A 14,564-nucleotide genomic window follows, 5' to 3' on the forward strand; every position below is an offset into this window, starting at 1 on the left:
TGCAGACGCGCTTATCTAATCCTATGGCATGTGGTACTGTGTGTAGACGCGCGTATCTAATCCTCCCCCGTGTGGTACTGTGTGCAGACGTGCGTATCTAATCCTCTGGAGTGTGGAACTGTGTGTAGACGCGTGTATCTAATCCTACGGCATGTGGTACTCTGTGCAGACGCGTGTATCTAATCCTATGGCGTGTACAAATGTGTGCAGACACGCGTATCTAATCCTCTGGAGTGTGGGCCTGTGTGTAGACGCCTGTATCTAATCCTTCGGCATGTGGAACAGTGTGCAGATGCACGTATCAAATCCTTCAGTGTGTGTAACTGTGTGCAGAAGTGTGTATTTAATCCTCTGGTTTGTGGGACTGTGTGCAGACGCGTGTATCTAATCCTGTGGCGTGTGATACTGTGTGCTGATCTGTGTATCTAATCCTCTGATGCGTGTATCTCAGTTTGGATATCAGTGTTGTATTGTGCATGTGGAGTGACCGTGCGTATTGCAGTTGAAATATGAGTGAAAGTCTTGCAGGTTTGTATTGGCTAAGGGGGGGGCACTGTGTTTGGAATGCTGTATCTCAGCAACGCTACGTCTGAGCGAGTTGGAGTCTTGTCTTAAACCTTCCCGGATATCTGAAGTATCTCTGTACCAAATTTGGTGAAGATCGGTCCAGTCGTTTGGTTCGCATTAGAGCACAGACAGACAGACAGACAGACAGAAATTCATTTTTATAATATAGGGAGAAATAACAGGTCAAATTCACCATGTAATTGTAAATCGATGGAAATGTTCTTTTATTGGAAATAGCAATACACTTTTTTTTTTCTTTTTCTCTGATTGGCCCCATATTGGAGAAGGGGCCCCATCATGCAACGTGGGGAGACTAGTTTTTACCCAGTAAGTTTGGTCCTGTGACTACATTGTTTTCTTGCTACATTAAATATAATTTACTCCACAAAATACTTTTTTGTTCAACATGGAGCTTATAAAAGGTATCTGTCACTTTTATGCTGCCCAATCGGAGGCTATCCATTTATACAACTGATAGTAACTACAACCTCCTATAGTTAGGCCCTTAATGCATACTTTCAATTATAGAACAACTTTTTGTAACCAAATAGTAGAGGTGAATGTACTAGTACTATAGTTTGTTTAGCTCTTTTCAATAGAAAAAAACCCTTTTATTTTCTGTCTCCTGATTCTAAAGTCACTCCACCTTACTTTTAAGCATCTTAAGCCTCTGTTTAGTCAGCATATTAGAGTTGCCAATTGATGTGTTAGAAATAAATCTATAAATTGTTAGGTTTCTAATAAAGAAGACCTTACTTCTGTGTAAAAACTCATTGGACTTCAAAAAAATACTTCTTATAAGTTTTAAATTGTAACTGCATATGTACGGTAATCGGTTGGCTGTACTCAGGTATAACAGAATGGATCTTATATTTATATTCCCTCTCCTGGGAGTGCACGTTAATAATAACATAAAGTAATATCTTAGCAATAAATCAGGTCAAATCTCTACATTATTTAGTAGTTTGTGTTGATTTCATCATTCTGCAATGTGTATTTTTTCAGATTATTGCCTATCAACCTTATGGAAAGTCAGTGGATTGGTGGTCTTATGGAGTTTTACTGTACGAAATGCTTGCAGGACAGGTACGTTATTTTTAATTATAACATCATATATTTTTGTCTCTATCAGAAGGGGGGTGGACCAGTATTTTCTTAGTTGATCTCTAATAATAATAATAATAAGTCTCTGTCTTTAATGGGAAGCAATAAAGTAATGCAATTGGAATACCTATTAGGATTTTTATAATAAGTTTTCACTCTAAACATACAGCTGTAACTAAGTTCAACGTGACTTTTAGAGTGTTATGTAAACAGCTGCTAACCACTTTCTCACCTTTTTCTATTTCTTTCAATTGCTTATGTTGTGAGTTTTCATGGTGCAGTGACTTACCAGATTCTCATTGATTATGGCTAGATGTGTGCATAATATCTTTTTTGCAGCTCACTGATCAACTTGAAGTACTTTTGCAGACTTTAAATGTGGCCCTTGGATTAATACATTAATCTACAATGTCTTCTGTTTGTAATGGAAAGGTAGCTGCATGCACATGGTGGCTTTCAATTTTCTATGAAAGATATGGAAACTTTTCCAGTAAGCTTCTTTTCAATATATAATGGAGAATGATCATGTATTTTGATGTCCTGCCTTCCCACAACTTGTTCTGTTACCCTGTGTGCATACACTACTATGTGTGACATAGTATGCACGGAACTGTGTACTGTACACATTGTACAGCTCACAGATTAAATAGAGGAGACAAGGACAACATGTAGCCCTCAGACCACTGGATACCTAATAATTATCTAATCTGTAATTTATGCCAGATGATTTATGTGACCCAAGACTATTAATTGAAATTTATGTTTGCCACAGCCCCCATTTGATGGTGAAGATGAGGATGAGTTATTCCAGTCTATCATGGAGCAGACTGTATCTTATCCAAAATCTCTGTCCAGAGAAGCGGTCTCTATATGCAAAGGGGTAATTTTTTATACTTAAATTACGAGACATATGTATAAAGTTATTTTGACAAATTAAGATATTTATACCATTGTCATTTTTAACCAAAGAAATCAGCAGATGCGTGTAAAGTAAATTTACACCACAGGACATTTATATAATACTAGAGGGAGGACCCGGCTTCGCACGGGTATATTACAATTTATGTTTGTGTACTGGCCCCATAAGAATTGTCCAATTTTGCACTGGTGTATTTTGTATGTGGTTTGTGTGTATGTCCATAAGCGTCATGTGATTATGTGTATCTCATTTTGGATGTCAGTGAAAAACCTGTGATCAGTTGTTATGGATACCTGGAGTAAAGCTGTATCTAATCCTTCCCCGTGTAGTACTGTGTTTAGATGCAAGTATCCAATCCTTGTTGGTGTGGTACTTTGTGCAGATGCACATATCTAATCCTCCCCATGTGATATTGTGTGAAGAGGCGTGTATCTAATCCTTCAGTAAGTGAAACTGTGTGCAGACGCGCGTATCTAATGACTCTGGCGTGTGGTACTGTGTGCAGATGCGCATATCTAATCCTCCCCCATGTGGAACTGTGTGCTGAGACGCGTATCTAATTCTCTGGCATGTGGTACTGTATGCAGAGGCCTGTATCTAATCCTCCCCTGTGTGGTACTGTGTTCAGATGCACGTATCTAATCCTCCCCTGTGTGGTATTGTGTGAAGAGGCGCGTATCTAATCCTACGGCGTGTGGAACTGTGTGTAGACGCGCGTGTCCAATCCCCCGGCATGTGGTACTGTGTGTAGACGCGCGTATCTAATCCTCCCCCGTGTGGTACTGTGTGTAGACGCGCGTATCTAATCCTCCCCGTGTGATACTGTGTGCTGAGACGCGTATCTAATTCTCTGGCTTGTGGTACTATGTGCAGAGGCATGTATCTAATCCTCCAAAGTGTGATACTGTGTGCACACACGTATCTAATCCTCCCCTGTGTGGTACTGTGTGAAGAGGCGCGTATCTAATCCTACTGCATGTGGTACTGTGTGCAGATGTGTGTATCTAATTCTATGGCGTGTACAACTGTGTACAGACGCGCGTATCTAATCCTCTGGAGTGTGGAACTGTGTGTAGACGCGCGTATCTAATTCTACGGCATGTGGTACTGTGTGCAGACGCGCGTATCTAATCCTCCCCCATGTGGTACTGTGTGTAGACGCGCGTATCTAATCCTACGGCATGTGGTACTGTGTGCAGACACGTGTATCTAATCCTCCCCTGTGTGGTATTGTGTGAAGAGGTGCGTATCTAATCCTACAGTGTGTGGAACTGTGTGTAGAAGCATGTATCCAATCCCCCGGCATGTGGTACTGTGTGCAGACGTGCGTCTATAATCCTATGGCATGTGGTACTGTGTGTAGACGCGCGTATCTAATCCTCCCCCATGTGGTACTGTGGTACTGTGTGCAGAGGCGCGTATCTAATCCTCTGGAGTGTGGAACTGTGTGTAGACGCCTGTATCTAATCCTTCGGTATGTGGAACCGTGTGCAGACGTACATATCAAATCCTTCAGTGTGTGGAACTGTGTGCAGAAGCGCGTATTTAATTCTCTGGTTTGTGGGACTGTGTGCAGACCCGTGTATCTAATCCTCTGGTGTGTGATACTGTGTGCTGATCTGTGTATCTAATCCTCTGATGCGTGTATCTCAGTTTGGATATCAGTGTTGTATTGTGCATGTGGAGTGACCGTGTGTATTGCAGTTGGAATATGAGTGAAAGTCTTGCAGGTTTGTATTGGCTAAGGGGGGGGGGCACTGTGTTTGAAATGCTGTATCTCAGCAACGGTACGTCCGAGCGAGTTGGAGTCTCGTCTTAAACCTTCCCGGGTATCTGAAGTATCTCTGTACCAAATTTGGTGAAGATCGGTCCAGTCGTTTGGTTCGCATTAGAGCACAGACAGACAGACAGACAGACAGACAGACAGACAGACAGAAATTCATTTTTATAATATAGGGAGATGGACATTTCAGGCATGATGAGCAGTGGATTTGCAATTTAGACTGGTGTACTGTAGGTGTAAAATTGCTTAGTCAGTCACTGTAACATGCCATTTGTGAAGAGGTCACTGCTGAGACCTGTGGTTGGCTGCATTGTACAAACAACCATGAGACCTTTAAAGGGGCTCTATCAGCAAAATTATGCTAATAGAGCCCCACATATGCGTGAATAGCCTTTAAAAAGGCTATTCAGGCACTGTAAATGTTACATTAAATCCCGGTCCCGTTTTTAAATAAAAGTATTAAAACATATATGCAAAACTTACCTATCGTGCACCATGGGCGGGGATAAACGATGCGACGTCAGCTTCAGGCATGCCTGCCTCTTCTGTCTTCTTGGAATAACGCCCTCTGGTTCCGTGTCTTCCGGCTTCTTCTCTTTAAATCCCGCGCCTGCGTAGTAGCGCATCCCCTCCGAAGCGCTACTGCGCAGGCTCACTCGCCATTTTACTTAATGGCAGTTCGCGAGTGAGCCTGCGCAGTAGCACTTCGGAGGGAAGCGCTACTACACAGGCACGGGATGGTGCACAATAGGTAAGTTTTGCATATATGTTTTAATACTTTTATTTAAAAACGGGACTTTTTAAAGGCTATTCACGCATATGTGGGGCTTTATTAGCATAATTTTGCTGATAGAGCCCCTTTAAACTGAAGAACAGAGCTATCACTGTGGCAAACAGAGGCCCAAAAAGAGGTGAGTGTTTTTTTTTATGTTTATAGGTCTCTCAGCAGCACCATTAAATGCTAAAAATATAAGTTGTAACTCCCCTTTATCTGCTTCCAGACCACATGTTGACAATATACATCCAGACTACTCTTATCCCTGCAAAGGGGAACCAGCTGCTACTATACCTAGATCTCATATACAGTATATGTAAACAAAGGCAGATGGGTGCAAAATCCAAGAAAACTGACTAATAATCCTCCATATATACAATATAATTTATCAGCCTATTAATACGCATTAAGACTGATACATACAGTACATGAGGCACCAGTTAAACGCTGAATTTAGGTCATTTTGCTTAGCTAAAAATCATTCACTTCATTCCTAATAGATTTCTGTCAGAACTACGGTATATTCTCTCAAAATTCCCGTTAAATGAAAGCAAGAAGCAGTTTCTATGAAAACTAGCAACTAGATGAAAATGTATTTGCTGAGTGTTGTGATGGTTCAATTTACTGCAGAATTCGTGAAATTTTCTGAAAACACATTTCCATATAGACAGGCTAATATCTCTGACTTTTTATTTTATTAGTTGCTTACAAAACATCCTCTGAAACGTCTTGGATCTGGCTGTGATGGGGAGCGAGATATACGTGACCATGCATTTTTCCGTTGGATAGACTGGGAACGCTTAGAGCGTCTAGAGATCCAGCCGCCTTTCAAACCACGCCCTGTAAGTTCAGACATTTTGCAAATATGTTTATGTATATATATGGGAATGGAACTTGTAAATATGTCTTAAACCAATGACATATTATAAATACGATAATAGTCTTCTAGTTTTCTTAAACCTAAACATGCGGGAGTATTAGTAGACAGGTTAGCCCCCACTAAGACCCAGGGTTGTCAGTCATGAAGCAAATCTCTGTTAATGATTTCCCTTGAATTTCTTCTTTCACATACATGTATATGGAAAAATGTATTTGATCTCTGTGATAAATACCACAACTGTTCCCCCAGCCAAACGGAAAAGTGAGTATATAGTGGTTATAATTTAAAAAAAATAAAAGGGACTGGGAGCACCCGTTTAACTACAGAAGTGTCTAACCTCACTTTTAGCTAAGGGTTGGTTCACACTAGCGCTTGTATTCCGTCCGCATGGAGACCCCCCCCGAACGGAATACCAACACTAATGCAAGAGCTGTGCAGTTAAGCACACGGAGCCCATTATAGTCTATGGGTTCCATGTGCTTTGTAAGCACATCGCTTGCAATTGCGATTACATTGCGTCTGGGGGGGGAGGGGCTCCATGCGGACTCCTTGCGGACGGAATACAAGCGCTAGTGTGAACCAACCCTAAGGCCTCCAATTTTTCCCTGGGTAGTGGTACGTAGATGCACAGGTTATCACTTTGTGATGCAATATTGCAAAATCATTTTGTTTTGAAATATTATCACATGACCAGCGCAGACAAAAATGTAAGGTAAGAAACATCTGTATACAGTGGCATAACTAGGAATGGCGGGGCCCCGTGGCGAACTTTTGACATGGCCCCCCCCCCCCGACCGACGCTGAAGACCTCGACCAACTGACCCCTACCACCGCCGCCACCCCCCCGCGCATTTCTGCACACACTATATTGGCCCCTGCACACAGTATTGTGTCCCCATAGTGGCCCCTGCACACAGTATTATGTCCCATAGTGGCCCCTGCACATAGTATTATGCCCCATAGTGGCCTCAGTACACAGTATTATGTCCCATAGTGGCCCCTGCACACAGTATTATGCCCCATAGTGGCCTCAGTACACAGTATTATGTCCCTATAGTGGCCCCTGCACACAGTATTATGTCCCTATAGTGGACACCCATGAACAATTATTATACTCTGGGGTCTTTTCAGACCCCAGAGTATAATAATCGGAGACCCAAGGGGGGGATACAAACATAAAAAACTCTCTTACTTACCTTTCTCCCGACTCCCCTCCTCTCCGTTGGCCATTTTCCGGGACGTCATGTGACAGGGCCCTGCGTCGCGGGTCATATGACGTCACGCAAGTAGGCCGAAGCCTGCGTGGAGCCTGGAGAGGTAAGTAACAGTGTTTTTTATGTTTCTTACCTCTCCGGGCCTCCGATCGTTATAATCGGGGGTCCGAAAAGACCCCCGAGTATGACAGTGCTTGTGGGGCCCGCGGTGTCACTTACCGATCCCGGCCCCTGCCAGGATCGGTAAGTATATGGGGCCCGTTACCGGCTGGAGTAATTCCAGCCGGTAACGGCCTATTAAAAAAACAAAACACGCAACGGTAGCGGCTGTCACCGGGCCCCCTAATGTCCCAGGCCCTGTGGCAGCTGCTACTGCTGCTACCACGGTAGTTACGCCACTGTCTGTATATATTATATGTTTATTGAAAAAGGGGATAGAAGGGATGAAGGATAAAGGAAGGGAGGGATAGAGCAAGCTATTCAATATTTGTATAGGCATAGGACATCACTATATAGTAAATAGACATAGATTTTAAACCTATCATGTTCCAATAGTTTGATACTGTACCAGCTTTCTGAATAAAGAACTTCAGATTACCCTGCCAAGGGGAGGCCTGCTGCTATGTGGGAACATTTCCATGGTTCACAGAGCTTAGGCTGAGTTGACACGTAGTTTTTTGAAAACGTAGTTTTTTTAAATCAATGGAGCCACATGCTCATCTCCTCCTCCCGACCAGGTCCATTCATCCGGAACGGAGTGCGCGACTGGATGCCGTTGCACTGCACCGGCATCAAGTCGCAGCTGCCCATTTTTTGGTCTGGATACTGAGGCGGCCTCTGGCTCGGTTTCCGAACCAAAAAAACCCTGTGTGAATTTGGCCTTAGACAACCCTAGTTCAAAACAAGAGCCAGTCATCAGGCTGTTAAGAAGACCTCAGGAAAGGACTAATCAGGGGCAAGGGCTAGTCAGTAAGGCAGTACAGGAAAATAAATCTATATTGACAACATTTATGGAACTTGTGAAGAAGTGTCAGGTAATATGTGCATGTAACTGTATAGTGGGCCCCAGAATAAATTCCACAAGTGGTCCCTAAGCGCCCCAGTCCAGTACTGTACTGCTTCTTTATTGTTTATTAACCCATTCTGAGATTGGTTTTTTTTTTTTTTTTTTTTAAATAAATGAAAAGGTGTTTGAATTAAATCCAAGTATGTTTGAACACTGGGTGGTCCGTAATACTTAGGCCCTGATTCTCTTTTTTTTTTTTTTTTCTTTTTTAGTGTGGAAAGAGTGGTGAGAACTTTGACAAATTCTTCACTCGAGCTGCTCCAGTCCTTACACCTCCAGACCAGCTGGTGTTAGCTGGGATTGACCAGAGTGAATTTGCTGGATTCACATTTATCAATCCAGAGTTTGTTCATACTAATCCTCATAGTCCAGTTCCTATATCCTTGGTGTGACCATTTGGTGTGTATCAGGAGCAGAAGGCATTTTCTCCAAGCCCTAATCCTTTGGTCAGCATGGTATACTCCTTGATAATGGCTTTATTGGCAGTTTATGCCCACACCCTCATTTTCTCCTTCGTCCAGTCTTGCATCTTGGAAAAGCACTCAGTGTTGTAACGTGCTGTGTGAGGGGGCCAGGATGCAATAGTGAATCCATTCCTTCTGGGACCTGACACTGACCTGGCATTTTACTATAATTAGAACTTGCGAAAAGCTGATGAAGTTTTAATTTTGTGTGGGTTGTTCAGTGTTTCAAGACCTAATAAAAAAAGAGCCAAGTCCTTGATTTACTGCCTGCAACAAGGTCATCTTTAAATGGCACACAGTATTCTGAAGAAGAGATGAATGAATTCTGACTCAGATTCTAGATCCTGATTGTGAACCTATAGAATGGATGCCTAGCAATCTGGATTGTTGATGTGTATTCATATGGTTAACCTGGATTGAAGACAATATACAAATTTAGTTTCCACATCCCACACTTGGAATGGACATAACACTGCCTGCATCTCCCCCAGAATTGAATCTAGCACTGGCATGCATGGCCTTTTAATATAATATATTTGTTTGTGTTCAATATATCTAGGTGTTATCCTCTTAATGTAGGCACAGAACCCCCCTCCTATTTAAGAAGAATGACCCTCAAAAATGATATATGTATTATATAATTACTGTAGATCATCTGCTTTTTGTGAGTGGGCTGTAAGAGATCATACTGTGTGCACATGCTCGGTAGTCTGATAAATTTCACCGAGTCTTTCTGGACTTGGTATAGAAATAGTGGCAGGATAACTGGTTTGGGCTTCCATAGGTATATTTTGATAAATGACTTTAATTTATTCTTAATATTTTAATTGTAGTGTTTATGAGTATATTGACAAGTATAGATCAATACTACATAAAGACTGCTGGGACCAACGTAAAGGAATTTTAAGTTTTTCTGATAATGTATGCATTCATTCACAAGGAATTTACCATAAGTAAAGAAGAGGAGGTTCTGGCTCCATGTTGTTAATTCATTTATATAACAATATGTGATACGTTCTTCCGCTGCACACTGGTAGATTACTTGGATACATTGAACATGCATTGCTACAATAAAGCTATTGTGTTTATGATGTAATAACAAGCCAATACAAATAGCTTCTAAGAGTTCACTCATGTTGTCTCAGCTGCCACTTTCCCATTCTTTTCCAATAAATGGAAGGGGAAGTGAGTCAATGTAACATAAATGAATAATAAGGATACCTAATGAACTATAATGGAAGAGCAGAAGTAAATCGGTAATTCACTGAGCTAAGTTTAAGTCACACTTTTCAAGAGATCATAATAAAAAGGGCCATCCCATGGAGATGCAAAAGTTCCATGTAGCCCATTAGGGACTGATGGATCTGGCATCTAGATCAAAGTGGAGGCAACAGGTCAGACTTAAAGAGGACCTTTCATTGATTTGGGCACAGGCAGTTCTATATACTGCTGGAAAGCCAAGAGTGCATTGAATTCAGCACACTGTCGGCTTTCCCAATCTGTGTCCCGGGTAAAGAGCTAGTGGTGCCAGTACCATAGCTCTTTACAGTCAGAAGGGCGTTCCTGATAGTCTGTCAGGAACGTCCTTCTCCACAGCAGCGCCTATAGCGCTGTACAGTGTGAGCGGGGAGGAACGTCCCCTCCCTCTGCTCACAGTGCTCGTCCATAGATGAGTATTATCAGGAGGGGAGGGGGCGTTCCTCCCTGCTCACACAGTACAGCACGGTAGGCACTGCTGTGGAGAAGGACATTCCACTGCTGTGGAGAAGGACAGACTGTCAGGAACGCCCTTCTGACTGTAAAGAGCTACGGTAGCGGCACCGCTAGCTCTTTACCCGGGGCACAGATCGGGAAAGCCGACATTGCGCTGAATTCAGCACACGGTCGGCTTTCCAGCAGTATATAGAACTGCCTGTGCCCAAATCAATGAAAGGTCCTCTTTAAGTAGGGAGCTCCAGTGACTTAAAGAGGTTGTCTAGTTTATTGTAAACATTTAATATCCTTCTTGTACTTTGTAGTATTCAATCAGCATTGACTCCATCCTTGAGAACTAATGCAAGATTGATATTTGCCTATAGATGGACCCCAGACTTCAGTGTCTACAGGCGGCATGGACTATGTATCTCATTTTAACAACCTAATTTGTGTAGAGGTTATACTATAATGCATATGTGCACAGAGTGCATTTTTCAATAAACTTTATTTACAATAAACCAGACAACCACATTAACTGTTCAAATGAGAAATGTAATGATGTGATATTGCTTTCTTCTGTGATGGGTACTCCTAGGAATGGAAGATTACAATTTCTCTCTCTCTCTGATAGCAATGTGAATAAAACAGAGTGCATGCCTACCATTATTCTTAGTATTCTTCTTCTACATTATTTATGTATAGTAACGTCTTTGAACTCACAGCTTGCAATATTAATAATCTACAAGCATAAATATATGTGTAAAGTTCAATATTGACTAACAATATAGGAGTTTAACATTTGACAAGATGATCAACTAAAAATAAATGCTAATTAAAATGTGTATTTTTGGCCGTCATATTTTTTTGTGTTTAAAATGTGTTTTTAGTAGAATTAATTTTTCAGTTTTATTATAGACCTGCTGCAAGGAGATATTTAGAGTCAGACTGACCCACTGGAGAGTTGGTAAATCCTGCAGTAGGCCGCTGAGTTGGGAATACCTATGTACAAACTGTGCATGTCATTGTGCATTTACTGCAATACAAAGAGATTAGAAATGTGCAGGATCTATACCACAGTCACCCTAAACAGACACTGGAAGTATCAAAGATTTTATTAGATGCAATCCGCAACAAATTCATTTCACATACATGAATTGCTGTTATCTCAAGACTCTCAGAAAAAGAACATTTGCAGCACCTTCTACAAGACTTTTCACCGATGCCTAGATAAGAATAGCTTATTCAGATTAGGCTCACATTAATTTTGTGCGCACACTGTATGCATAGCTCAGCTCTTCCAGCCTAGTGATTATCAGTCTCTTCATTTGTTTGGAGAAGACTTAAGTAATCTGTCATCAAATATACACTTTATTAATAAAGGATTCATTTATTAGTGCTTCCAAAAACATATCACACATCAAATTCTCACTCTTATAAAAGGAAATAGATGTTAGCAGATGTGGATTCAAATGTATGAACAGGCTTCCAGAAAATGGAATATCTAGAAGTCACTGGTGATATTCTTATTTGTGTATCAGCTCTATCAGAAGGAATAGCCCTGAAAGAAGTGATATTCTTGCCAAGACTTTGATGAAGCCCTGATCTTTTTTTCCTCCTATCAGTATGTATTTGGAGTGTGGGAGGAAACCCACGCAAACACAGGGAGAACATACAAACTCCTTGCAGATGTTGTCCTTGGCAGGATTTGAACCCAAGGCTGCAGTGCTAACCACTGAGCCACTATGCTATATAATGAAACCCTAATCTTGACAGTGCTGTGCATCAAATTCAGTACTGTGTTATATATACTGCAGATGTAGCCAAAAACAAAGCCAAAAGAACACATACTGTACATTATATATTCTGTAACAGAGCTACAAATCCACTGCTTCACTACACACACCCTTAGAAATAAGGTGTACCCATACGAAGGGTTTAGGAACAGCATTGGGATGTTTCCCACACAGGTTCACACTTCATGTTCTGAAGCATTTTTGAAGCAGTGTTTAGTTGTTGCATAACGCATGTGTGTGTGAGATGTAGAAAAGAAATTCATATATATTTTGCTTTTGAAAACTGAAACATGCCCTATTCATTGTGTTTATGTATTTAGTATTGAAACCAGGTTTCCAACTGTATTCTCTTATATATACAGATGTAGCTGAGTTAAACTAAGCTTCTGCAATTGGTTAAACTGTGGAAGTATGATATATCATAGAAGACAACAAAAAACACTGGAAAGTCAATTTTTTTTTTTTTTTTTTTACGCTATATGAGATTAACCACTTGCACAAGTTCTGTTTATGGACATAATGTCTTATTGATCATGATTAGAGATGAGTGAACAGTAAAATATTCGAGGTTCGATATTCGTTTCGAGTAGCCCCTCAATATTCGACTACTCGAATCGAATATCGAACCCTATAGTCTATGGTCTATAGTCTAATGCTCGTTTCAGGGGTAGGCAACTTTCAATCAAATTATACTTACCAAGTCCACGAGTGAGGGTCAGGCTGGATCTACAAGCGGACATGCGCAGTCAGCTCTGCCCAAGCCCGATGCCTGGCAGAGTGAATTCAGAGCAGTAAGACGCCGCAGGGAAGCTGCACGGAGAAGACTTCTAAAGGTAGGAGAAAAACCAGCTTGATTAGCCGGCTGACTGTATAGCATTCAGCCAATCAATGCTGGTTCTGCATCGAACTTTTACATTCGACTAGCGAGTGGTACTCGATCGAGTACGAGTATTTCGAATACCTTAGTATTCGATCGAATACCTACTTGATCGAGTACTACTCGCTCATCTCTAATCATGATATTTGGACATATGCAGCTTATTTTGCTCAGTTATTCATCATCGCTAAATACTGAAAAACAGAATAAAAAGCCCTTCAAATATACTGATCAAGACTAATAATAATAGTACATTATATTTATATAGCACCATCATCTTCTGCAGCACTTTACAATTTGTAAGGTTCACATACTGACAAAATGAGGCATTAGAGAGTAGTAAGTCAGTTCACACAATGGAGCTGAGGGCCCAGCTCACAAGAGCTTACAAACTATAAATGGGTAAAGGGGGTGACATAAGAGGTAGTAGGGACAGCAAAGGAGGTGGCATTGCTTATATAGAGGTCCAGCCGTTTTTGTGATAAAGGTTATTTTCATCACGCATATAAATTATGCTGTATGAGCAGTCACTAGTCAGTGTCATTAAAATGTGCACATGGTACCTGGGCATAAAAAGTTACAACCCAATACGGTATTGTATCCTGTAGGATAATGCAGGAGCAGTGGAGGGTTAGCTTTAGGGATTCCAACTGTGGAAGGGTTTAGATTAGTAATTGTGATAGACTTGTCTTAAAAGATGTGTCTTTAGGATTACTTTGAAGCTGTAAAAATTGGGAGTTAATCTGATTGTCCAGGATAGAGCATTCCACAGAAGTGGTGCAACTCGGGAGAAGTCTTGAATACGGGAGTGGGAGTTTTTGATAATAGAGGATGTTAGTATTAGGTCATTGACTGAAAAGAGAGTATAGGTTGGGCGGAAGACAGAGATGAGGGAGGAAATGTAGGGAGGGGCAGCATTATGGAGAGCCTTGTGGATGAGGATGATAACTTTATATTGTATTCTGTAATGAATATTCAGCCAATGTAGCGACTGGCACAGACCGGAGGCATTGCTGTAGCGTCTAGACTGATAGATGAGCTTGGCCGCTGCATTCAGAATAGATTGTAGAGGGGTGAGGTTAGTAAGGGGAAGACCAATTAGAGGGGAATTACAGTAGTCAAGTTGAGAGTGAATGAAGGCAAAAATAAGGGGTTTTAATGTTTCCATGGTAAAGAAAGGACACATCATGGAGATGTTTTCGTGGTGGAGATGACATGAGCATGCAAGTGATTGGATGTGGGAAGTGAAGGAAAGGTCAAACATCATCCTGAGGCTGCAGGCACACTGCCTAAGGGTTATGGTAAGGCCAGAGGCTAGGTTTGTATGGATTTTCTTTTTATTCTCTTGCACCCAACTCCAGAAGGCAGACATGTTCTTATTTTGGATCTGAAATAGCTGTTTTGAATCCCGTAAAAGTAGAAAAGTA

At 41.4% G+C, this 14,564-nt stretch overlaps 1 protein-coding gene across 1 annotated transcript in view; it reads left to right on the forward strand.

Annotated features, from left to right (window-relative positions):
• PRKCG (protein kinase C gamma) overlaps positions 1–10,176 on the forward strand; it is a 448,854-nt gene extending 438,678 nt beyond the window's left edge. Inside the window, exons 15-18 of the mRNA XM_075276786.1 lie at positions 1,573–1,653; positions 2,444–2,551; positions 5,850–5,990; positions 8,521–10,176. Of these exons, the coding sequence (XP_075132887.1) occupies positions 1,573–1,653; positions 2,444–2,551; positions 5,850–5,990; positions 8,521–8,700 (510 nt within the window). The 3' untranslated portion in view covers positions 8,701–10,176. The remainder of the gene's footprint in view (positions 1–1,572; positions 1,654–2,443; positions 2,552–5,849; positions 5,991–8,520) is intronic.
• The last annotated feature ends 4,388 nt before the right edge of the window (positions 10,177–14,564 follow it).

The sequence above is a fragment of the Leptodactylus fuscus genome, chromosome 6 (assembly GCF_031893055.1).
Source record: "Leptodactylus fuscus isolate aLepFus1 chromosome 6, aLepFus1.hap2, whole genome shotgun sequence".
Taxonomy (NCBI): domain Eukaryota; kingdom Metazoa; phylum Chordata; class Amphibia; order Anura; family Leptodactylidae; genus Leptodactylus; species Leptodactylus fuscus.